Here is a 25,061-nt window from a genome sequence, read left to right as displayed (position 1 = left end):
TTTTTCTTCTTTCTTTTTCTTTTTCCTTTTTTTTTTTTTTGATTATTTACTCGTTCAATTGAAGTACACTATATAAGAAAATTAAGCGCATTAAGTTAATTAGAGCAAAAAATCTGTGCATATTTTTCGCACATTTATACTACCCACTGAGTGGCCTATTATATGGTGTTTGAATGGAGTTACATACATATATTATGAATGTATTATGTATCCCCTTTATAAATTTAGCTCCCTCAGATGAAAAATACTTCCGCGGCGCCTGATTGTGACATATATTCTATAAAGGCTGCACAGAAATTCAATTTTTTTGCTATATGATATAAGCCTGCTTGACTACATACCTTTCTACATTCGCTTTCTCTTTCACTTAAAAGCCCAATCATTTTTTTTATTATAAATATAAAAATCTATATTTACATTCATTTAATTTAATCATTTTACAGTTACAATAATATAAATGCAAATACAGCAAGCGCTATCGCTTTGTTCTAATATTACTCTTTCCAGAAATAAAATGCATAATATTATTATATCATGTAAATTAAATACAAAAATTAAACGTGAACACACTTGTGCAAATTATAAATTAATCAAAGGCAGAATGGAGAGCAACCGCAAAGTTATATTGAAATCAAGCAGGAAAAGTTGCTGTAGCACATATTTCCGATGACTCGTCACTATCCTTTTCATCCAGGAAATTATTGTCATTTCATCCTCATCATCGTTGGTTAGGAAGTGCATGCTCACTCGGCATTCCGTGTACTTAAACATCCGTCGTGCGTTTTAAAGCGCTCTTGTCTTGCAATGCACGGACGGACCACGTGGTCGTGCACGACGCATGCGCGGCACGTGTGTTTCAACCTAACCTCGTTAGTTTTGTATCGTTTCCGTCACGACTTGCGGCCGTCCTGTTTGCGAGATTGCGACTCCGAATTTCGTTTTCTGCAGCATTTTGACGGATCAAACGCGAGTGCATTGCACGCAGCACCGATCTCGCACGCATAATTCGCACAACGAAGGCAAACGAATTGTGTGGGTTGGAAAGAAGAGGGGATCACTCGTGCGCAAAGACAGGGGGAGGCGGGTGACCACCGAGTTTCTCGACGACTCGGATGTAGCTCCATTAAGAAACGATCAACGCGCGTGATTACATGTTGGCTCGCGTGTAACGTGAGTGCTCGTCGCGATCCGCTCGCACGGTTCGTCAACGCGAAGTGTTCTCGTAGAGCACTGTCATTTCGATAATATTCGAATATATTTAAGGTAAACGTTGCATCGCCAACGCAACGTGTTGGCGGCCAGCACACGAGGCAGGGAGAGAGAGAACGATAGCGAGAGTGAGAGAAGGAAGATTGCGCGACACCGTGACAGCGGACTGAAACGCGAGCGAGTGCACTCGTCTTCGTGATCATGAATAAAGACGATTACGAGAGTTTACCAACCAATTCCGTGGCCGTGCATATGACCGCCGGTGCCCTGGCCGGGATTATGGAACATTGCATCATGTACCCGTTTGACAGTGTCAAGGTATCGGAGATGGTCGCGCGTTGCGCACATTTTTTTACCCGACCCTTTACATAACCTACTCGGTTACCGGCGGTACCCCGATGTTGACGCTCTCGTTCTCTTGAACGTTCTCGCGAAATTTCATGAATTTATTCGTGAAATTTCTATGAGTTTTGTTTCGGAAAATTCGCGGTGCTCTATTCATCAGCACCGGGGAAAAACCACCATCTGGCGACGCTACATTTTCCTCCTTGCCTTCTTAGAATTGCCTACTTCGCAAATGCTTTATCACCAGAATTTATCTACTGCTAACAAACGTGCGGCAAATATAGAACACTTGTGTCTTGTAAAATTATTGTTTGCAGAAAGCATAACGCTGTCACAGAGTTCTTTGGCATTATGTAAACATTTTTTTCCATTTCAAGGAAACTGAATTGCACTATTATACAGAATAATTAAAGATTATAGAATTGATGTGCATACAATATGTATATTTGTTGTTAATATGTACATTTATAATTACGTACGTATAGTCCATGACTATTATAAATGTAATATAATGGTTTATAACTATTATAAATCATGTCTTATCAATTTAACATAATCTAAAACTGTATAATGAAAGAATGGAAGGTTTTTTGTTGTTTTTTTTTTTATATTCTAGAATTACACAATAAAAGTAGATCTGGCATATGTCATTCTATTAACATGTGCATTAACTTATTCATTTCTTGTGCCACATACATGTATTTAAAGCGAGGTCAATATTTTTATTTTATAACCATGTTTGTATTTTCCAAAACACTTTTTATTTTTTAAATCATTTTTTAAAAATACTTTTAATATACTTTTTGAGATATTTATAAAATTGATAATGTTAATTTTATTTGTAAGGCTTCTATAAGTATTATAATAAATTGACAAAAATTATTCTGTTTTAAGTTTATTAAGAATCAAAGCTAATAAAACTTAGAGATTTATTCAATCTGTTTCATACTGTTATGCTTCATTTAGTAACAATGTAGAATGTTATACAAATTCGTGAAACATATACAATGATAACACAATAGTTACTTTGTACCACCTGGTGGAGTTAATAACACAAGATGAATTGTGTATTATGAAAGATACACTAAGTATGAAAGGTTCATACTTAGAATGCAAGTGTCTACTATTCATTATGTAACACAGTTCGTCGGTCTATTGCAGTAGGTTCTATTTCTGGTCTCCTTTTCAGACTATGTACCACTAATATACATCTTCTTGTCTAACTAATACACTAGACCTTGATTCTGAGAATATTCATTACACAAATGGGCCTTAATGATGTAAAGACTTATTTTATTACTGTGTGAAGAAAAGTAATATTCGAGAAAAAAATAAATTTTGACGACATTTCTTTATTGCTATAATTTTTTTCAGATATTTGAATCTCCTCTACATGTGCAACTTTTTATTTTTATTTTAAATTTTACATGCATTACACTGTTTTTTAAATTTCTGTATATATTCAAAGTAAAAATTGAATATTATCACACTAGTATTTTTGTAGTTAATTGATAGTCACTGTTCTTACTATCAGCAAGTCATTCTATTTGAAAGTGCCTTGACGAAGAACAATGACTTCAAAAAATAGCATTGAAAAATATGGAAGTATGAGATATTTAATGTGTAAAGTAGACTTAATTATTTATTATTTCTACAATTACTAATTGTCTTAATTTTTATGTCCAGACAAGAATGCAAGCATTAACTCCCGGCCCAGGCGGAGGAGGAGGAATAGGAGAAGTATTGTCCAGAATGATACGACAAGAAGGTGTATTAAGGCCAATTAGGGGTGTGAGTGCAGTGGTTGCCGGAGCTGGACCTGCGCATGCTTTATACTTTTCTTGTTACGAATGTCTTAAAGAAAAGTTCAAGACTTCGAGGTCTCAATTCAATCATCTCGTCTACGGAGCTGCTGGATGCGTAGCAACAGTTTTGCACGATGGTGTAATGAATCCAGCAGAAGGTTGGCTATAATCATATCAAGTGAATGATTGATAATATATCATTAAAAATGAAAGATAACTTCCATATAAGTGTGTTAGTCAACAAGTGTGTTATTATCATTTAATCGATTAAGATAAAGATATATATTTTTATAATCATGATATATAAGTTACACACTTTTAATTTTTTTTTATTAATCCAATTTTATAAAAAAAAAGAAGATATATAAATTTAAAAAGAAATCTTATATTTAGAGAAAATCTAGAAATTAAATAGGTCGATATTTTAAAGAGACAATATGAAATCTAATTAATGTCATCTTGTTACAGTGGTTAAACAGCGATTGCAAATGTACAACTCTCCGTATAGGAATGTGTTGAATTGTATACAACATGTGTACCAAAAAGAAGGGTTATTTGCATTCTACAGGAGTTATACCACTCAACTGGCCATGAATGTGCCTTTTCAAAGTATTCATTTCATTTCTTATGAATTTGCACAATCCATTACGAATCCGGAGCACGGTTATAATCCAATAGCACATATCGGATCTGGTGAGTTAATTGTTTATGTATAATACCAATTTCTTATGTTTATTCTTAATATTATTAGAAGAATATCTATGTCATTGCAAAGACTAAAATGAATGCGCAATGTGCTAACTCTGAAATATCATTAACGAGAGAATAAAGTTTTAATGGTATTTATATATAATATTTTACGTACGCACATAATAGGTGCAGCAGCAGGAGCGATTGCGGCTGCAGCGACAACCCCTTTGGATGTTTGCAAGACAGTGCTAAACACGCAACAGGATGGCGTGCACGCTCAAGGCATGGTAGATGCATTTAAACAAGTCTACAGGCATGGCGGTGTGCAAGGATATTTCCGTGGATTACGCGCACGTGTTTTATTCCAAGCACCAGCCACTGCCATTTGTTGGGTGATGTAAGTGATTTTCTTCTGATATCCTTTTATTATTCTATTTCTTTTCGTTTTTTTTTAATTGCGTTATTCAGTTCTTTTATTACCTTATGATGACCTTTTTACGTATCGCTTTAATGTGTTTTTAATTTGCAGATATGAGTCATTTAAATATGTGTTACGCGGCAAACAAGATGACGAGTACGGTGACTGCGAGGCTGATGGCAGTGCGACTGGAATTAATCAGAATTCGACGCTCGCACCGAGATCCAATAGTTTTCAGGGCGCAGGTCTGTATTTTAATAATCATGCTTCATCACCTGTATTACTTAAAGTGACTACAAGCTAGATCTGCGAGAAATCGCATTAATCGCGATTATTCATTACGAAAGAGAGAGAGAGAGAAAGCGTGAGAAAGAGAGAGAAAAAGAAAGAAAAAGAGAAAGAGAGTGCGCTGTTTCGTTATGTGTAAGAGTTTCTTATAGAAATATCGGTCTCTTTTTCTTTCTTTATAATAAATTTATCAATCAATGAATGATGTTTCATTGATTCTCTATTATTACAGCTGTATTTTATGTGTGCGAAAAAACAAAAGTCGATACTAAAGAAAGACAATATTGAGCATAAATACAGAACACGAGCTTGTTGAATTGATATATCAATACTTTTTGAATAATTGTTAGCACAAAACTACTTCATATAACAAAATTACGAAACGTTAATAATGTTATATCTTTATTTTACTTCTGGATTCCTAATTATCAAACGAAACTAATTAGAATAAGCAAAATTGTAAGTACAAAGGAAATTGTTGTTTCATTGCTCTTTATATTATTTTACATTTTTGAAATTGATTGAAAATAACTATATTGCTATGGAATAACCGCGAAATGCTTTTATCAATTAGTAGCAATACTAAATTAAAAATCATGAAATATTCATTCATGGATTCTAGTATGCGTGGAGAGAGATAAAATTGCAGCATTGTAAGATAAAAATCTTAAAATAACTCTTGCAAATTTTATTTTGAAATGTTGCATTCTTTTTCTCCACGCTCATATATCACTGTATGCACATTCACGAACAGAATGTAGCCATTTTTTTCTTCGATAAGTATTCGAAAAAAAAATGTTTTAACTATTCTATCTGTGAATGCACAACTGAAAACGAAATGCTGTTATCTATTGTACTGTTCATATGGAGTATTAATGACATTTACAATTTGATATTTGTTAATGTAAGTGTAAAAAAATCTTTATTATTTATCTTCTACTACAACTACATGTTGCCAATGTTTATAAAAGAAAAAACATATTGCCAAGTTTTACGCGCTCTTTACGATTTGATTTGTACATATTTATACAAATATAACGAACACTTTGTTATTAATCTGTTTAATGTTTATCCAGTTAAATTGAACGAATTGGAATATTTATTATCTAAAAGATTGTAGAAACCTATATGCTCGTTTAGTAAATATAATAAGTTCTCATTGAAAATATGACATGGAGATTGTTATACTACTTAGTAGTATTCTCCAGCAGCAAAATCAAATGTTTTTAAAAAAGAAGAAAAGATATGCTCCACTTGAATAGTGAAAATAGATCACGCACATAGCGCAATTAAATTGCAGCTCACTCCAACATTGTACATTAGGTAAGTTAAAAAAACAGTGGGATGCATGCTGGAATTTCACCGATAATAAACTACATTTTCAAGCATAATAAAGTGCGCATAATTACAATTAATGCTGGACAATTTTGCAAACATAAATTCACAAAATTAGACACTTCACATAATCATTATTAACTGGATGTTATAAATCATTCGGTATTCAACATTAAAAATTTGTGAAAACAGTTTCATGAAAACTCAAATTGATATAGAAAATACGACGTAATTGGAATACAGCAAAGCATAACTTTGTGTTCAGACTGTAGATATAAATATGAATTGGAGGGAATTGAATTAATGTAGAGCACGATTGGTTATTTTAAAATTTAGAGAAATTACGAACAGCGTGAAGTAATTATTTTATAGAAGACTGTAGATAAATTTAATATTACATATGTACAGTATAAAAAGAAAAAGAAGGAAAAACCAATGTAGAAGAAATATAACTATTATTTGTACAAGTACGATTCCTCTTGATTACTCAAGTACAAATGATAAAATGCTCCTTAGTCACTTTGTAATATAAATGAACTATGTAACTAAATCATATATGATATATACCACAATATTGCTTCCTATGGCTGTGATTACTGGGTCATTTGATGTTGACTTTAAGAGGGAGTAATATCATATAAAACTCATATTTCACGCCATATTTATTTATTGTTACAATTTTGTAATATCATACATCGTTATTAGATAAATCGTTTGATGTTGTTGGAGCACAGTATTCATATATAAATACATATACATAAAAATGAACGGCGTCTAATTAAAAGCAACTTTACAAAACGAATATTTAAGTTGCAACAAATTGAACAATTTTATTTTTTTGTTTTGCAAATGTGCAGTTGATTTTTTATTCAAACCATTCATGCACGTGTGCACTTATTTTACATACTAATTTAACTATGTAATTATCAGATTGTAATACATTCTCTATTGAATATACTTTAATGATCCCTAATCAAATTCTTTGTTTACCTCTTTTATTATAACCTCTCTTCTAATCTTTGTCTTAAACACTTTTTTGAAATTATCTTCATTTCAGTCTCAAATAATGCTTATTTCTCAATGCTTATTTTTACGTTGCAGAATACTAATACTGTACATAATATAGTGTTTTCCAATTTCTTTTTATGAAACTTATTATGTACGCGATTAATTCATGGCTACATGTTATTAAAAGAAATTAATCAGTTTTATATTTTTGGCTTTCTTTTCATAAATTAGCGTTTTTTTTTTCGGAAAAACAAGTTGTATATAGTCACATATATGCTCCCACTGGCATTATTATAAAACATATAAGTAATGTAGACATATATATTAAGTACATATTGAATTTATGTAATACAGTAAAATGCATTATACGAAAAATAATGTAAATAAATCATTCTATAAAGTATTATGATGTACAATTATGTTTCATTCATTACACCTTATCTTTCATCTTTTTATAAGTATGTGAGAAGAAAAAACAATTGAGAACAATAATATCTCGAAATTTTACTTCAGATCTATTTTCATTAAAATCTTTTTGACAATTAAATATTTAAATTATTTGTAATTATTTTCTTTATAAAAATATATAAATTGCAAGAGTAAAATATGCCGAAAATTGGTGATGTATGCGATGCTCGTTGCCATTTGATTCATAATGAAAGGATAAAAAAAGAAAATGCATTACGGATGAAATGGTTTTTAATCAATCAACAACGATTGGTGGCTCATTTGAAAGAACCAAAGCTTGTTAAACGAGCCAAAGAAGTAATTGAGGAGAAACGAGAGAAAACTCGCATTGATAAACCCATTGTACGATCTTATGCATAAGAATTTTTATCTGCTGAAACTAAGAATAAATCTCATAAATTTACTTCTTTAAAATTTTGTACATACGTAGATACAACAGAAGCCTTTACCCCTTTGGAGGCCGCCTAGATCTGATGGGTCAATCGATATAAATATCATGAAGCCAGTCGATCCTGATGTAAGAATCATGCTTTATGAGAAAAAAATTCCCACTTTTATCGCTACTGATAATTACCTAACTGAAAGGTAACGCATAATTTACGTATGGCGCATAAATCTCTAAAAAAAAATTTTAATAATTATTATAAAATTGTCTCTTACAACTTTTTAGATATAAAATACTACCGGAGAAGCGTTTCTATTTCCCCAATTGTACGAATTGGATATACGGATGGCGTCTTGGTGATTATTCCCCTCCACCACCTAGTGAAGTAGGTATGAAATCCGTTATGTTAGCACAATTTTATCAGCGTAAAGTATATAATCTGCAACGAGATCCAGAATGGTATTTTGGTTGTCAAACAAAGAATGCTAGAAATTTCAATGAATTGTTGACATATTAATCTAACGTTGTACAAAATTAGAAATAATCTTACTATTATAGTGCAATATTTTGATATTACATTTTGTGTAAATAGATTGATTCTCATATTATGTGACTACAATTTTTGTAAAAAATATACTATTTTTTATACGAGATTGTATATTTTTATTTAGAAAATTAATTTTTTTATAAGCGTCATTAAATTTTTCTATTCTAATTTATCACAGTCCTCTTCACCTGCAGAAAACAAATTTAATGGCAATAAAAAATCAGCATGCTCTGGTACAGCGTCAAATGCAAAATTAATAAATTTTTGGAATTCCTTTGTGATAGTGGTGACTTTTTCTTGGAGCATTATATTTTTGTTATGATATTCTGTAATCCTTTTCTTCATGATATTTATAATTTCATCTTGTTTAGCAATAAGTTTGTGCAAGAATATAGTCTTTTCCTGTACGGGGTTATAATTTAAATATTTAATGACATTACAGTGTTATCAAGTGTATAAATTGTACAAAGCATAATTTAGATGTATATGTTTACCTCAAAATGTTTGTGTATCACATTCATTTGTGAATTGGTACGTAATCTCTCCATACAAAGAATGTAAATAATACTCATTGCATTTTGTATCTCAAATTCATTACGTTGCACATGTAGTTCTTCCATTTTCTTTCTCTCAACTTGCTTAATTCTTGCATCTAGTTTAAGATACTGTTCCCTTTATAAATAAAAATGTCAATTTTAATATTTTACATTTTATGATATTATTACACATTGAGAACTTTTAAAATTGCTTTCTGAGATAATTTACAGTACTGGATACCTCATAATTTTATTAAAATCAGCAATCATTTTTTCTTTCTGTGCTCGACAAGATTCCTCAAGATCATTGTAGAGAGATGTAACGATGTAATGCATCTGAGGTCGTATCCTTCTTACCACATCGTGCGTTGTTTCTATTTGCGTTTTTACAATGGCTTTTTGCAATTCCTTATTGTGTTTAGCATTTTCATTTTCCCGTTCAATCTATTGCAGTTTTAAAGTAGTCACTCATTGTATGTGTAGAAGATGTTATTTTCTGCTTCACAGTATTGATTGTTTATGTAAATAAAAAATTAACTGATATTTACTTGCAGCTTCTCCTCTAACTCTTGCTGAACAGATTTTAAATACTCTTCATATTTGGCATGAATTTTATTTGCATTGTGTTTGATAGCAAGTCTCTTTTCAGCTTCAAAAATGTGACACTTCTCTGCAAATTTGTCTCTTAATTTAGTTTGTGTCACTGCTTCAATTTCTGTCTGAAACTTCTTCAATTTGTCTTTGCCCAATGCTGGGTCAAAAATTCAGAAAACATTAATAAGTACAATGCCTAGCATTTGATGTACATACTAATATTACCCAGAATATTATGATGCATTTGAGACTTGAGAATTTCTTGTTTTTCCAACCATGTTCGAGTTGCATCTGTTTTTAATTGATCATCTGCTGTGCAATATGATTGTTGTAAAAATCTTTCAGAAGGTATCGAGTCTAACAATTTTATAGCTTCATGATGACTGTAATCGAAGATAATCTGTGCCAATGAAGTGCCAAGATGTTGTTGAATTTTTGATCTTGTTGGAACATCATCTTGTGTAATACATTTTAACTTGTGAAATTTATGAGATGTATGAACTGTGTGTAAACATATATATTTATATATAAAAATAAATCTTCCTTTTTAAAAACAAATAAAAATATCTTTCATTATGATTAAATTATATATGTTTATGACATTAACATTATTTACACATTACGTTGTCAACGCATGCAGCCCATCCTTCGTATAGTAAATTTATGTTTGTTTATCAAAAAATTAACCTCTGTGAAATATTCTTTATTGTTTCCTGCAATGACAAAGAAATAAATGAAATAAACTTTTTCTTTGTTTCTTAAACATCTTTTTTATTACCCTTTTATTAGGTATAAGTTATATTGACGATAATTTGTATTTATTTATATATAATTTTATTTGTATATTTATAATGTAAATTTCTATTGCATAATTAGAGCAATAAAAAAATAGAAGTATTTTAAGAATTGAATAATTTTGGAAAAATGCATTAAATAAAGAAAAATAAATTTTTTTATTTTAATATACTTTACGTTTAATGTATTTCTTACCTAAAAAAAATATATAAGATAATATTCAATTTGTTAGAAAATACATTTTTCTATTAGATATCAGCATTTTTTACACCAAATGCAGTGTAAATCTTTCATAACTGCATTTCTTACTGCGCATATGCGAAAAATTATATACCAACACCACAGCACTAATCATAGAATCATAATATAACCTCTCAGGGGCTTTGAGAGACATGTGGAGTGCATGTTGTATTCCTATTTCCTATGGTCTTTGCATAGTAAAATTACTTATACTAAAAAATGATACTTATAAAGCGTAACATATCAAAACAGCTAATGCAAAGAAGTACCTTATTGGCGTCTGTATGCAGGTACAATGTATATATTAATATATATTTGGATTGATTATAATTTTAATCTATTTTTCCTTCTTATCTTCTTATCTTATTTCTCGTCTTTAAATTATTTAAATAGTAAATTATATCATGCAATAATCTATATTGAAAATATTGTTACTTTAATTCATAATTTATTCTTCTGTTGTAATATAGATCCACAATTTTTGGCACGAGTTTCACGAATATTCAACCATGTAGAGGCAAGAAAAATGACAGTAATTCAAATTTGCCAGAATCTTTGTTCCATCCTGTGCCTATCAAACCAAATCCAGATGATATAAACATTGGCGCTGAATTGACTGGGTCTGTGATAAACAAGAGAGACCTTTTAAAAATATTAAATTCTTTCACACAGAAATCAGAAATCAAGGAACTAGCACAGGAATACGGATTAGACAGTGCGTACTGAATTAAATGTCAACACGTACATTTGATAATACATGCATTCATCAGGATTATGATTATAATAATAATTTTAGGCTACCTTCAGGGACAAGCTTTCACAAACTTTAGACAATATTGTTTGCAAGCAGAATCATTGCCAGTGGACCTTCACATAGTACTCAGTGATATTCTACAAGGTGCTGGAAATATCAGTGATATTTTTCCTTATTTTATACGTCATGCTAAACAAATGTTTCCACATATTGATTGCTTGGATGATCTCAAAAAGATTAGTGATTTACGAAATCCTGCTACTTGGTAAGAAATTACTGATTTATATCATATTAAAGTTAGCATGATTTCCATAATTACTATTATTAGATCAGTTTTATTTAAATTTATTTAATACACACACATATATGAAGTATGTGAAAACCATAGTACATATTGTACATATAGAGTGACTTTTTGTGAAACAAATAAATTAAAATTTTAGAATAAATTTTTATCATACAAGGTTATTGATAGATAATAACGATAGATAATTTTGTCATTAATTTTTTCAGGTATCCAATAGCAAGATCAAAAAATAGGAAAATAATCTTTCATGCTGGACCAACAAATAGTGGAAAAACTTATCATGCTTTAGAAAGATTCATTAATGCTAAAAGTGGGGTATATTGTGCACCATTGAAATTATTAGTTGCAGAAGTATTTCATAAATGTAACCAGAGGGTTAGTATCGACTGTTTATCATTTATTTTAAGCGTAATTGCCATACATAATAATATATTGTAATATTAGGGAACACCATGTGATTTATTAACTGGGGAAGAACGGAAATACGCCAAGGACCCTGATAATCCGGCAAATCACTTATCTTGTTCCGTAGAAATGGCGAATCTACAGAACACTTGTATGTATCGTTTCGTACTTAGCTACTTTTAGCATTTATATATGCGAGAAAGTAGTATTGATATGATCATGAACTGTTGCAGATGAGGTAGCTGTAATCGATGAAATTCAATTAGTGCGTGATATTCAAAGAGGTTGGGCATGGACGAGAGCTCTTCTTGGAATCCCCGCAGACGAAATACATTTATGCGGTGAAGCTGCTGCTATAGATTTGGTGTGTTTTCATCTTTATTTTAGATATATTATTATTGAATATTGGATTACATTGCGTATACAAATAATTGATCTTTACTAATAAAAAATTACATGGTTGCACACAGGTAGAATCTATATGCATTACGATGGGCGAAAGTGTGGAAGTACGCAGATACAAGCGATTAACAGAGCTTGTAATAGAAAATGAAGCGCTCGGTTCTTTGAACAATGTTAAACCGGGAGATTGCATAGTCTGTTTTAATAAAAATGATATATTTACCGTATCGCGCTCCCTTGAGAGTAGGGGAAAAGAGGTGGCAGTGATATATGGCAGTTTGCCACCAGGCACCAAGTTGGCACAAGCTGCAAAATTTAATGATCCTAACAATTCTTGTAAAGTTATGGTGGCGACTAATGCGATTGGAATGGGTCTGAATTTGTAAGTTCTATGAATGTCTATGCGCGTTAAACATATGTCTATACTAATACGTCAAATTTACAATTTTAAGCAATACAAATGCACATTATTACAAACGATTGTTTTAAATAAGTCACATATTTTTGTAGGCACATTCGTAGAATTATATTTTATTCGTTGATTCAGCCAACGATCAACGAAAAAGGTGAAAAAGAAATGGAGATTTTAACCGTTTCGGCGGCTCTGCAAATAGCAGGCCGCGCTGGACGTTACGGCTCAGCTTGGGAAACGGTATGCAATGCTTATTTTTATTAAATTTTATTGCACAATAGTATAATAGAAGAGAAAATATAAAACGAATATGTTAAAATACATTTTTACATTTAACGTAGGGCTATGTAACAACATATAAACGGGAGGATCTACCGACTTTAAAACATTTGTTAAGTCAGGCACCAGAAATAATAACACAAGCTGGTCTTCATCCGACACCAGATCAAATTGAACTGTATGCTTATCATTTACCAAATTCACCATTGTCGAATCTTATGGTGAGTTTTGTAAAAACAACAAGAAAATTAATTACAGTCAATTGTAAATAACTATATACTTTATAAAACTTATAATGCTTTATCCATTTTAGAATATTTTTGTGTCATTGTGCAAATTTGACGATTCTCTTTACTTCATATGTAACTTAGACGACTTTAAATTTTTCGCCGACATGATACAGCACGTTCCGTTGCCACTCCGTGCAAGATACGTATTTTGTTGTGCGCCAATTAATAGGAAATCACCATATGTGTGCACTATGTTCTTGAAGGTAGGTGTTTTATTTTTGCTCTGTTTCTCTATATATAATAACACTTAAAATCAGAATAAAATACTATTATAAGAATTCTCACATTAATCTAAAATTGGTTTTATTTTCAAAATATAAGATTTTTATTTTATTTTTATTTTTATTATGTATTTTATATATAATATTTTATTTTTACGTTTAGATATTACATTTGCTACATGGTATTATTATTATATTGCGATATTATATGCGTATTTCTATTTTTAGTTTGCACGCCAATACAGTAAAAATGATGCAATAACATTCAATTGGTTGTGCCAACACATTGGTTGGCCTTTCAAGACACCAAAGACTATTCTTGATCTCGTTCATCTGGAAGCCGTGTTTGATGTGTTGGATCTTTATTTATGGCTCAGGTACAATAAGATTTAATTATATTTTCGCCTTCACATTTTTATGTATTTATTATCGTATATTTTGTAGTTATCGTTTTGCGGATTTATTTTCGGATGCTAAAGTGGTCCGCGACGTGCAGAAGGAACTGGATGCGCTTATCGAAGCAGGAATACTTAGATTAGTAGCTTTACTATTAAACTCAGACGCAGGTAAGTATTATTCTTAACTGTAACGCATTACATTGAAATCTTATATTTTAAACAAAGAAATAGTTTAGAATATTAAAATGTACATTTTATTCATTTTTATGCGTCACATCATATTGATTTCAACTCTTATGAAAATTAAGTTTTATATTTGTTGTGAAATATTAATGTACAATTTCTTTTTCATTATTTAGGTGGAGAAACTGATAGCTTTGAATTGCAGACGCAAAAACAAAACTTTTATAGAGGTAATTTCTTATCACGCACAAAAAAATAATTTATACGCTTAATAATGTTTGGGTATTAATTAACGTGACATATTTTTCAGATTATCAAACAACTGGCAAACGTGACACAAATAAAGGTAAATTGACTGAAAGATTAATAGCAGAAGGGCTCTTAACGCCACAGATGTTACGTGAATTGCAATTCGAATGGATCAAGTCATTGAAAAAGAAAAAATAATGTAACATAGCATGTGTGTCAAATATAAATATTATATCAATATTGAATAAAGTGTTATTTATTGTGTAGATTTATTCGTATAACAAATTAAACATTTTTCCTCTAAAAGTATGATATATACTTCTATTTTAGGCAATTGAATAGATTTTATGTATTGCTTCATAGATTTTTATTTAGATTTTTAATATGCTATTGCAATACAAGTATTAATTTATTGAATTGTCCTCTTCTCTAACAATAAGTAGAGAGAAATCCTTGAATATTAAAGATATAATAATGTATAAAATGATATTGTTTCATAATTCAATGGTCGGTAATTCAATCGGTCCTTGGTCGACATTAGCGTCGTCAACATATGTCAATAATTATTAAGCTTTCTTTTGAAACTCCCTTCCAGTCTTTTCTTCGAAAGCCTTAAATTTATCGGGCTGATTTTGTTTATACCACTTAACCATTGTGTCCAGCATAATATTTTGCCTTTCGTTACATTTTTTACAATTAGTATGATAAGCTTCTCCAACAATTTCTGAAACCAGAGAAAAGTCTCAATAATTTGTCAAAAAATATGTTTTATTTTTGAAAATGAAAATTTATAAAAAAAAAATACTCTGAGATTACTACTAAAGAAAAAAAATTCCAAATTGATCAAAAAATTTTGTTGGAAAAAAGAAAAGAAAAAGAGAAGAAACAGAAAAATTCAGTGACAGAAAAAAGTGTTAAGTATATAAATATGTAAGTGTTAATATATATACAGTATCGTTAAAAAATTCGGGATCACTTTTCAAATTTTTGATCGGGATAAAAAGTTAGATATCTCAGCCAAAAAAAGGCATAAACGAATGATCCAGGTGGCATTTGAAAATAGAAAGAACCAGATTCATTATGCATTTTTTCAAAATTTTGTACAACTTTTTTTGCACTTACTAGATGATGTTGAACATGGGTGTTTTTGCACATAAAAAGGTTACAAGTGCTAAGACAATGTTTTGAATTTTTGTTCAATATATTAATACCGTACTTTGAGAAAACTCATACCTATGCCAGAAGATATTGGCACTCGCTGCTCCAGAACTCTGTTTAAATTCAAAACATTGTCCGTTTTAGCACTTGTGACTTTTTTAATTCTTTTAATTTTAATTTAATTTCCAGTAGCCCGTTAAGCAGTAAAATTGATAAGACAACTAGTGAATTTTCGACCAGAAAATGGTCATAAAAAAATTTTCTAAAAAATTTCTAAAAAAAATTCCAAAAAAATTTTAACGTGTTCAAAATACAAAAATACAATTTTTTCCTCTCTTGACATTTTATTTTAAACCCTATAGTTCTCGAGTTTTCCAAAAACTGAACTACTGTACAAAAAGTTGAATAACTTTGCGAAAAAAAATCGAAAACAAAATTGCAAGAAAACAAGTTGAAGCTTAATCTCACTCCTTTCGAGACCCACTGAGAAGAAATTTCTATTGCTATTTCTCAAAAAATTACATGCAACTTTATGAAAGTATGAAAATTGCAAAAAATACCCATGTTCAACATCACCTAGTAAATGTAAAAAAAATTGTAAAGAATTTTGAAAAAATGTATAATAAACCTGGTTTTTTCTACTTTCAAATGCTACCTGGATCACTCGTTTACGCCTTTTTTTTTGGCTGAGATATCTAACTTTTTATCCCGATCAAAAATTCGAAAAGTGATTTCGAATTTTTGAACGGTACTGTAAATCTATATATACATACCTTTAAAGAACTTCGAATCCGCTGTCATGCATGGTGCTTGGTCCATAAAACATTTATAATATTGTTCTCGTAATTTATTGTTCTCGAGAATACCATTTACATCGATATCGTCATATTTGGTATCGTAACCATCTTCTGCAAAAACACATATTAATGCAAAAATAATAATTGCCACAATACTCCTTAGTCGAACCATTATTTCTACTTTTATAATAACTTGTAATATAGATACTGAATGACTGCTGGCTCGTACATCTTATTTATACCCAAGTCAAGAAAATGAGAAAAATAAGAAGAAAAACTTGAGTTGAATATTAATGAAGGAGATGTTTGCGAATAAGTATCTCACCCAAGACAAGATGCATATCTTAAAAAACTCTACACGCGTCTTTTATATATTTTTTAGATGTCCAAACACATGCGAGTTGTATAATATATAAAATCTAAGAAAACGTAATAGTTAATAGTAATAAATCGTTCAGTCGTCATTATTATCAACAATAGTCTTTTAGTAGATTTAATTGAAGCATTTTTGGTATTTCTATGGCATGCTATAATATGTATCTAAAACTGATGTGAGATGCTTTTAATGCAAAATATTAGTGAGAGGAATCCAACAAAACTATTCTTTATGTTTAAGTATAAAAGGCACAGAAAGAATATTAAGGATATTTTTGCAATTAATCTGTTTATGGATCGAAAACATCAATACATTATAAATACAAGGCAAAATTTTGACTTGATTAGTAAAGAAAGAAGCGCTTGCGAATACCCAACTGGCAGAGAATGTTTTCAAAAATGTTTTTAAAAATTTTTGAAAAATATTTTTAAAAACACTTTAAAAATATTGCAATCATTGGTTAAGTCCCCTTTTATTCATTAAAAAAATGTTTATTTTAATATTTTCTCTAAATTGCTGTTTTAATATGTAATAATTAATGTTTATTCGGAGTGCTAGAAGACCGCACCTTAGGTGACGACATCAGAAGGACAGCAGGGAAGAACTGGTTGCGGGCAGCAACCAGTAGATAATCATGGAAAATGATGGAAGAGGCCTTCGTTCAGAAGTGGACGGAAACGGGCTGAGAAAAGAATGCTTATTAATTATTTATTTTACATAAAATATTCGTTTAAAATAGCAATTTAGAGGAAATATTAAAATAAACATTTTTTAAATGAATAAAAGGGGACTTAATCCTTGATTTTAATGTTTTTAAAATGTTTTTAAAAATGTTTTTCAAAAATTTACAATTAATGAACAATAAATATTAAAAATGTATTTTAAAAATATTGTCTGCTGATTGGGTAAGTATTTCATCGCAGACAACACGCATATCTTAAAAACGTTATTTGTAATTTTAACTTTTTATTAATAAAATTAATCTTAATATAAGTAATCTAAAAATCGACAGTAAAATAGAGGTTTCAAACATTTAATTATTAATGAGTTTCAAGCATTTTATTATTAACCATTGATTATTAATGAATCGAGATTTTATGACGAGGAATAATTGATTTCCTGGAAGTAATATTGTGCGTTTTGAATAGAATATTTGAATATATTAATGTGTAATTATGCCAAGTATTATCATCTGTTTTTATCTAAAACTGTTTTCTAAGACTTGTAAGAACGACTTATATAAGTTCATACTTATATCTAACAACTTGCTTTGTTAATCGTGTTTTAGATAATCAGTTTAAATTATGCTCTGAGTTGAAGAGATACTTTATATAGATATTTAATATAAATTATCGGAAAGATACTTTTTGAGGAATAATGTCATCTTCAAAAAACATATACAAATGTTTGAAAACTCTATTTTATTGTCGATTTTTAAATACTTACATTAAAATTAATTTTAATAAAAATTTTAATTAATTTTAATAAAAAAATTTTAAAAAAATTAATAAAAAAATTAAACAGAGTAGAAACTCAATAAAATTTAAAATAATTTATATTAAGGCCTCTTAAAATTAAAATAATAAAATAAAGAGTCAAAATGCTGGTTTGTTTGGATTAGATTGTTTTCAATAATTATATAAGCACGAACATCCAGTATAGGTTTTTGGCTCTTTATCTTATCATTATTTCAATAAAAAAATTTTTGTTCTAAATATTATTCTTCTAAAAATCGAAAAATTTTTGTCGGTCATAAAAAAGTGAAAGAAATTATTATTAGATAATATTAATTTCTAAAATTGATTATTGTTTTCAATATTTTTTCTCATTTGAAAGAGAGAGAAAGAGAGGGAGAGAGAGAGAGAGAGAGAGAGAGAGAGAGAGAGAGAGAAATTAGTGTTTATTTTTTATGAATGTTGAAAATGTAAATTAAATTTATATATAATACATATTGCGAACATACAATGATGCATTTAATTGTGTGAAAAATTGATAGCAAAAGATTAATGCATAAACACCAATTGCGATTATATTCAGAATATAAAATATAATAATTGGAATTAAATTTTTTTGGATTTTTCGGGCGAAAATATAAATAATTAACAAAATAAAACAAAATTAGAATTATTACATTCTTATATTTTATTCCAGTAATATAATACTACAGTGCAAGTGTTAGTACAAAGCAATACCGAGTTTTTCATTTTCTCTGAATAAAGAAATATAAACATCTCTAGATATAAAATTTTAATTTTATGGATAATTATAACTTCGTGATTCCAAGTCGTTCTTCCATTGATCATAAGCATTTATTGTCAGCATCAGCAACCATTTTTATTGACCACCGTTAGTTGTGAACTACTTCAATGTTTGCAACAAGAGAATGCCAATTTTCAGGTTCATTTTTTGTATACCATTCGGTTATTGTTTCCAGCAATAGTTTTTGCTTATCAGTACATTTTTGACATTGAGTCTGGTAAGATTCAGGGAGAATTTCTGAAATGAAAAGAAAAGCTTGATACTTATCAACTTTAATTCGTATCGAATATCTCTTTGTCTTCGTTTAGCAAACGTGTGAAAAGTATAACACATTTTGTTACAATATAACAAAATAATAAAACTAAATTTATTAAAAACTGTATTTATACTGTATATATACCTCCAAAAAATGCTGCTTCTGGTGTCAAGCATGGTCCCGTTTTCTTAAAACAATTGTACCATTCATTTCGCTGCTTAGAGTCTTCGAGAATAACCATTGCATCGATATCGTCGTATTTATTATCGTACTGCTCCTGTGCAAAGACACACATCAGTGAAATACTGATGACCATTACAATGTAGCTTAGCCGAGCCATCTTTTCTGTTTTCACAATAATTTCTAATACGAACTAAATGCTTGACAAACGGTGCTCCTTATTTATAGACGTTACACAAAGCAAAAAAATGTTGAGATAAACGTGAAGATAAATACATATAAAACTTAATTTGCAGTAAAGAAGAAGGTACTTGTGTATGGATAATAATATATATGTATCTACTTGAACACACACACACACACACACACGCGCGCGTAATGTTGCGCATTATACACAGATTGTACATAATGCATTCAATTTGAAGATAATTTTTATATAATTAGTCGAATATTTATAAATATTTTTAAATAGGTACTTAAAATTTTTTTAGTATGCTATAAATAAAATTTTTTAAATGTTTAAATGTTTTTTAAATGTATTTTTAATAACAAATTTTTTAATATATTTTACAATTACAAATTTTAATCAAAAGAAAGTTTTAATTTTTATATAATTTAAAGTAGGCATTAATTAATGTGAATTTTTTAGTGAAAAACAAATATCGCATAACAAACATATCTCTTTTATATAGATAATGCAATATATAGATAATACAAATATTATCTCTGGAATATGACTACAGATTAAAAACATCAATATTACAGATTTAGAATAAGTAATGTAGTTTAGAATAATTAACGTCATCGTCAACATAGTTATTTTGCATTAATTATTTATGAGATAAAATTATAAGGAAAAATATATGATTGAATAATAAAAAATAATCGATTTCTCGGAGGCAATATTGCGTAATAAAGTATTAATGCACACATGCTCGTAATTATTTCTTTTTATTTATTATTTTTTATTTTTTTAGGTGTGTCGTCATACGATAATAAATTGTAATAAGAATATTATAAAACATAAATCACTTTTACATAAACGTATAAAAAATTGTACTTTTATAAAACGACAATGACGTTAATTATACTAAACTACATTATTTATTCTAAATCTGTAATATTAATGTTTTTAATCTGTAGTCATATTCCAGAGATAATATTTGTATTGTCCTATATATATTTTTATATAAGTACAATTTTTTATAGGGAACATTTTAGGAAAATTTACTTTAAATTAGCCTAAAGTTTATTAAAGTTTTGTTTAGTAACTTTAAAAATTTTAAAAGTTTTTTAAGTAACTATAAAAATTTTTAAGTTTTTTTTAAGTTTAAGTTGTTTTAGAGTTTTAAAAATTTATCCTTGAATTTTTGTTTCTTTAGTTATTGAAGACATAAAGTTCATGGAAAGTATCTAAAAGTTTATGTGAAATAACTTAATGGCAGTGTTTAGTAACTTAAAGTTGGCGTAAAAGTAAGTAAAAGTTTGTGTAAAGTAACTTCAAGGCCTCAAAGTTTTTTAAGTTTTGATCTTTGCATTAACCTGCCGATTAATTGCAAATTCTTTTTCCTCGTTTATTACTTCTGTATTACACATTTGTATTTACTAATATTAATATTAGGAAAATTTACTATATAAAACTTTAAAAAAATAATTTAAGAACACTTTTTTATTTATTAAAGAAATTTTTAAAAGTTTTTGAAGAGTAAATCCTATTTTAAAATGTTCAAATTTACTCTTCAAAACTTTTAAAAAGTTCTATAGTAAATCAAAAAGTTTTCTTAAGTTATTTTCTTTAAGTTTTAAAAAGTAAATTTTTCTAAAGGTACAATGAGAATAATTATCATAAATCTCAGAATACTGCCAAATAAAAAATTGCATTATTTTAATCATTTTTATCTAAGATCTTTATATCTTTTTTATCTAATTTTTCTTAACTTATACGAGACACAATGAATTTGATCTTTATTTCACAAAAATGTAGTATTGCTTATTAGTTTTGTCAATTTCCTTCAAGATAATACTTTAAATTATATTATACATAAACTTAATCGTTGAAATTTTTTATATTATCTCTCATTGAAAACGTTTAGTTAAGAATAATGTGCATTTTTTAATTACTTCTTATTTAAAATGTATATTATTTTTACGTAATATAGCATAATCATAATATGTTACATTTAATTACGTTCTATGCGATAAATCAATAACAAAAGATCAAAGTAATAAATATCAGTTATTACATTAAGAATAAAAAAGTTATAAGTTATAATTAAAACATTTATAATAATTATTTAAATTATATTAGAATATGATATCAGCTCTTTTAATATCAGTATAATATATACCTATACATATGTTTGAGATATACATTATAACTTATATTAAAAGAATTAAAACGGTAATTAAAAAACTAAGACGGTCTTGGGAAGAGGAGAGAGACAAGCAATGCCACAGACACAGTTTGACAATCTTTGAAACTATGTATTTAGCCAAATTAAGGTGACTATTTCCAGTATCGATTAATTTTAATTGACGATTAAATTATGTTCACAAAATTGCCAACATAATAAAATATCATCAAAGAAGAAAAAAGTTTAAAATTTTAGCAAGAGCTGGCCTTGCTAAAAAACCACTTAAAGAACTAAAGATGGTTACAGAAAATTGAAATTATTGCCCTTTTACATTTTATTCCAACACCATAACATTACAATACCAATGTGAATTTTCGTGATTCTTTGTCGTTTCTCCATTAGCACTTGTTGTCAGCAATTATTTATTAGCGTTCATTTTTTTCATATCCTCTACAGTTTTCTCAACGATAGTTCGCCATTCATCAGGTGCATTTGTTGTATACCAATCGACTATTTGGTCTAACATAACTTTTTGCTTCTCAGTACATTTTTTGCATTTGGTTTGGAAAGCTTCGCTAAGAATCTCTAAAATAAAAAAGAAAACTTGTTAACATTTATTGATTTTAATTTATAATAAACAGTATAATAATTGATCTTGCTCCTGATTAACAAATGTATAGAATTTATGAAAAATAATATGATTATTAGAAAGAAAGAGTATTTGGAAAGTATTTCCTATAAAAATGCAGTTTTTACAAAAAAAAAAAAAAAAATTAAAAACTAATTTTAATTAATTAATTTCTAAAAAGTATATTAATTATATTTCTTATTATATTTCTAAAAATCTATGTAGAATAAAAAAAATATTTAATTGATGAGTAGTTGCATATTTTCTACACGTATATGTCCAATTTGTTTTGTATTATTTTTTAATGACAGATTTAGAATAATTTTTTTTATTAAACACTCAATATAGAAGCTATTGTTACAATTTTTTAAATTACATATTTTTCAAAACTTGTTTAAAATTAACTAAAGAATATTACACATTGTTTGACACATATTTTTGTCTCTGATTTAAGCTAATCAAAAAAATCTTTTATTTTTAATTGTTAATTAATTACTTAAAAATTATAATTATTTAAACATCATAATTAAGTACAAATTGATTCCAAGTATCAGTAAGTTTGTCATGAAAGAAAAAGAAAAGATATATAAGAAAAATGAGATTGTGTTTAACCCTCGAATGGTAAAGGTGGAGTGTCTGAAACACTCCAGATCCGGTTTTAAGATCAATAGTTTTCTTGTTTCATAATATTATTAATTTAAATAATTATTAATTTAAATAATGTAAATAATTATTTTGTGACAATTTTTGTAATAATACGAAATACAATAGTTACAGATCAATAAAAAACGTGTTTAATCCATATTTCTGCTTTTTTAAAATAAGCCTTTAAATACCTTCACCGTTCAAGGATTAATCCATATATAGACATACCTCTAAGGAACTTTGCATCTCCGGTCAAGCATGGTCCTTGTTCCATAAAACATTTATAATATTGGTCTCGTAATTTCTCGTTCTCGAGAATCTGAATTACATCGACATCGTCATATTTATCGGTATACAATTCTTGAGCGACGACGTACGTCAGTGCAATACTGATGATTGCCACAATATAACTTAACCGTGCCATTGTTCGTAGTTCTACGATAGCTTAGAACACTGAGTGGCCGACAGGATGTACATCTTATTTATAAGTGTTACGTAAAGAAAAAAATCACGGATATAAAGTGTTGTACAAGATGATATCATCGTTATATGTGATTAGCAAGAGGAAAAAATTTTCCATGAAAATTTATTATTACGCATTAAATGTGTTTAATAGACTATGATTTGCAAAGAAAATCATTTTTATAGTCTATCCAAAACGTTTTTAACGGTTTTTTCTTACTAGGGAAAACATATTTTTTACAATTTAAGTGGCCTATTCTGTAACGTTTAACGATGTCATTATATTATTGCGCAGTTACATGATACAAAAAACAAAAAAAAAAACAAAAAAATATACAAAAAATACAAAAAACCTACGCAGTGATACATAACAATTTCGTTAAAAGTTACAGGCGGCTTAGTGTTCACATTTTGAAGTTTTAAATGTTATTCAACACAAAATTTTAGGTTCTTAGGTAAAATCGCACGCTTTAATTTTCTTTAATAAATAATCCTTTTAATAAATAAAGTTACAATAAATAATAAATTTCTTTTTCCTTAAAAAAGTTGCGTTGCGCAACATGACAAACATTTTATTTTTGAAAATATATATGAATACTTTAACTCAGATTGTATTAATTTCATAATAATAATAATAATAATAATAATAATAATAATAATAATAATAATAAAATTATATTATATTATAATAATATCATATAATATATAATTTAATCATTTTATATTTTATATTTTAAGAAATAAAAATATTATGTCGTTTTTTTGTTATTTGTTTCAGATATAATTGTTTTAAACTATGTTTTTGTTGCAAAAATATCGCAAGTATTTATTAGAGATATGTAATCCGATAATTAGAAAAAAAAGAAAATAATATTGTGTTTCAAGTAAACATATGCAAATGTTTTATTTTTTTTTAAGTATTCTGCGTCAAGATTTTAATCATACTGATCGCATTTGTTACTACAAAAAATCGTATTTGCTTATTTCATCGTAGATAATTGTATTAATTGTAGAACACAGATAGAAATAATATCTTAATAAAGAAAACTTAACAAAAATTGTTCTAAATATTTTTTTCTTTTGAAAACTGTTTTGTTTTTGAGAGATATTTTGTTCTTTTAAAAACAAGAAAATATTAGAATATATTGTTAAAACTATTTATTTATTAACATATGTTTTTGACCTAATTATTAAAATTTTAGATATTTTCTTATACATTTAAAATATTTACCATAAAGAGTTAAACTTTTTATTATTTATTAATATTGAATATAGATTAATTTTATGTAGCATCTCATACATATAATGAGACATATGGCGGTCGTATTTAATAGCGTATTTAACAATGCAGTATATAATTAGATTTAATAATGATTGGTAAAG

At 28.2% G+C, this 25,061-nt stretch overlaps 5 protein-coding genes across 10 annotated transcripts; 2 read left to right on the top strand and 3 right to left on the bottom strand.

The window, feature by feature from the left end:
* The first annotated feature begins 864 nt into the window (after positions 1-864).
* mfrn (mitoferrin) lies at positions 865-8,378 on the top strand. 4 transcript variants are annotated; one of them, XM_067353156.1, is made up of 7 exons: positions 865-1,527; positions 3,241-3,517; positions 3,828-4,052; positions 4,236-4,446; positions 4,579-4,712; positions 7,997-8,083; positions 8,237-8,378. In XM_067353156.1, the coding sequence occupies exons 1-6, from the start codon at positions 1,411-1,413 to the stop codon at positions 8,032-8,034; spliced, it is 1,002 nt and encodes a 333-aa protein (XP_067209257.1). In that variant the 5' UTR covers positions 865-1,410; the 3' UTR covers positions 8,035-8,083; positions 8,237-8,378. The 4 variants fall into 4 exon arrangements, with proteins under 4 accessions (XP_067209257.1, XP_067209256.1, XP_012220465.1 ...); XM_067353155.1 differs by lacking the exon at positions 8,237-8,378 and having other exon boundaries at positions 7,997-8,135; XM_012365042.2 differs by lacking the exons at positions 7,997-8,083; positions 8,237-8,378 and having other exon boundaries at positions 866-1,170; positions 1,264-1,527; positions 4,579-7,501.
* On the bottom strand, positions 6,740-10,747 carry LOC105671123 (uncharacterized). Of its 3 annotated transcripts, none has more exons than XM_067353152.1 (10): positions 10,619-10,747; positions 10,245-10,341; positions 9,854-10,129; positions 9,583-9,785; positions 9,276-9,478; positions 8,993-9,170; positions 8,687-8,900; positions 8,227-8,390; positions 8,016-8,144; positions 6,740-7,945 (listed from the first exon to the last, which is right to left on the bottom strand). In XM_067353152.1, exons 2-8 carry the CDS (start codon positions 10,246-10,248, stop codon positions 8,353-8,355), a joined length of 1,116 nt encoding a protein of 371 aa, XP_067209253.1. In that variant the 5' UTR covers positions 10,249-10,341; positions 10,619-10,747; the 3' UTR covers positions 6,740-7,945; positions 8,016-8,144; positions 8,227-8,352. The 3 variants fall into 3 exon arrangements, with proteins under 3 accessions (XP_067209253.1, XP_012220463.1, XP_067209254.1); XM_012365040.2 differs by having other exon boundaries at positions 8,016-8,184; positions 8,251-8,390; XM_067353153.1 differs by having other exon boundaries at positions 8,251-8,390.
* Positions 10,748-10,771: 24 nt separating this feature from the next.
* Positions 10,772-14,829, top strand: Suv3 (Suv3 helicase). The gene is made up of 14 exons (XM_012365039.2): positions 10,772-10,953; positions 11,134-11,378; positions 11,460-11,682; positions 11,931-12,099; positions 12,169-12,280; positions 12,363-12,493; positions 12,600-12,913; positions 13,042-13,183; positions 13,285-13,443; positions 13,536-13,715; positions 13,962-14,110; positions 14,178-14,299; positions 14,491-14,544; positions 14,625-14,829. Exons 1-14 carry the CDS (start codon positions 10,883-10,885, stop codon positions 14,759-14,761), a joined length of 2,208 nt encoding a protein of 735 aa, XP_012220462.1. The 5' UTR covers positions 10,772-10,882; the 3' UTR covers positions 14,762-14,829.
* A 300-nt stretch (positions 14,830-15,129) lies between these two features.
* On the bottom strand, positions 15,130-16,859 carry LOC105671125 (ejaculatory bulb-specific protein 3). Its single transcript, XM_012365043.2, has 3 exons — positions 16,844-16,859; positions 16,495-16,629; positions 15,130-15,287 (listed from the first exon to the last, which is right to left on the bottom strand). The coding sequence occupies exons 1-3, from the start codon at positions 16,857-16,859 to the stop codon at positions 15,130-15,132; spliced, it is 309 nt and encodes a 102-aa protein (XP_012220466.2).
* A 2,153-nt stretch (positions 16,860-19,012) lies between these two features.
* Positions 19,013-23,683, bottom strand: LOC105671078 (uncharacterized). The gene is made up of 4 exons (XM_012364952.2): positions 23,445-23,683; positions 22,365-22,528; positions 19,554-19,782; positions 19,013-19,390 (listed from the first exon to the last, which is right to left on the bottom strand). Exons 1-4 carry the CDS (start codon positions 23,638-23,640, stop codon positions 19,242-19,244), a joined length of 738 nt encoding a protein of 245 aa, XP_012220375.2. The 5' UTR covers positions 23,641-23,683; the 3' UTR covers positions 19,013-19,241.
* Between the last annotated feature and the right edge of the window lie 1,378 nt (positions 23,684-25,061).

The sequence above is a fragment of the Linepithema humile genome, chromosome 4 (genome assembly GCF_040581485.1).
Source record: "Linepithema humile isolate Giens D197 chromosome 4, Lhum_UNIL_v1.0, whole genome shotgun sequence".
NCBI lineage: Eukaryota > Metazoa > Arthropoda > Insecta > Hymenoptera > Formicidae > Linepithema > Linepithema humile.
This window is presented reverse-complemented; position numbering and strand designations above follow the sequence as displayed.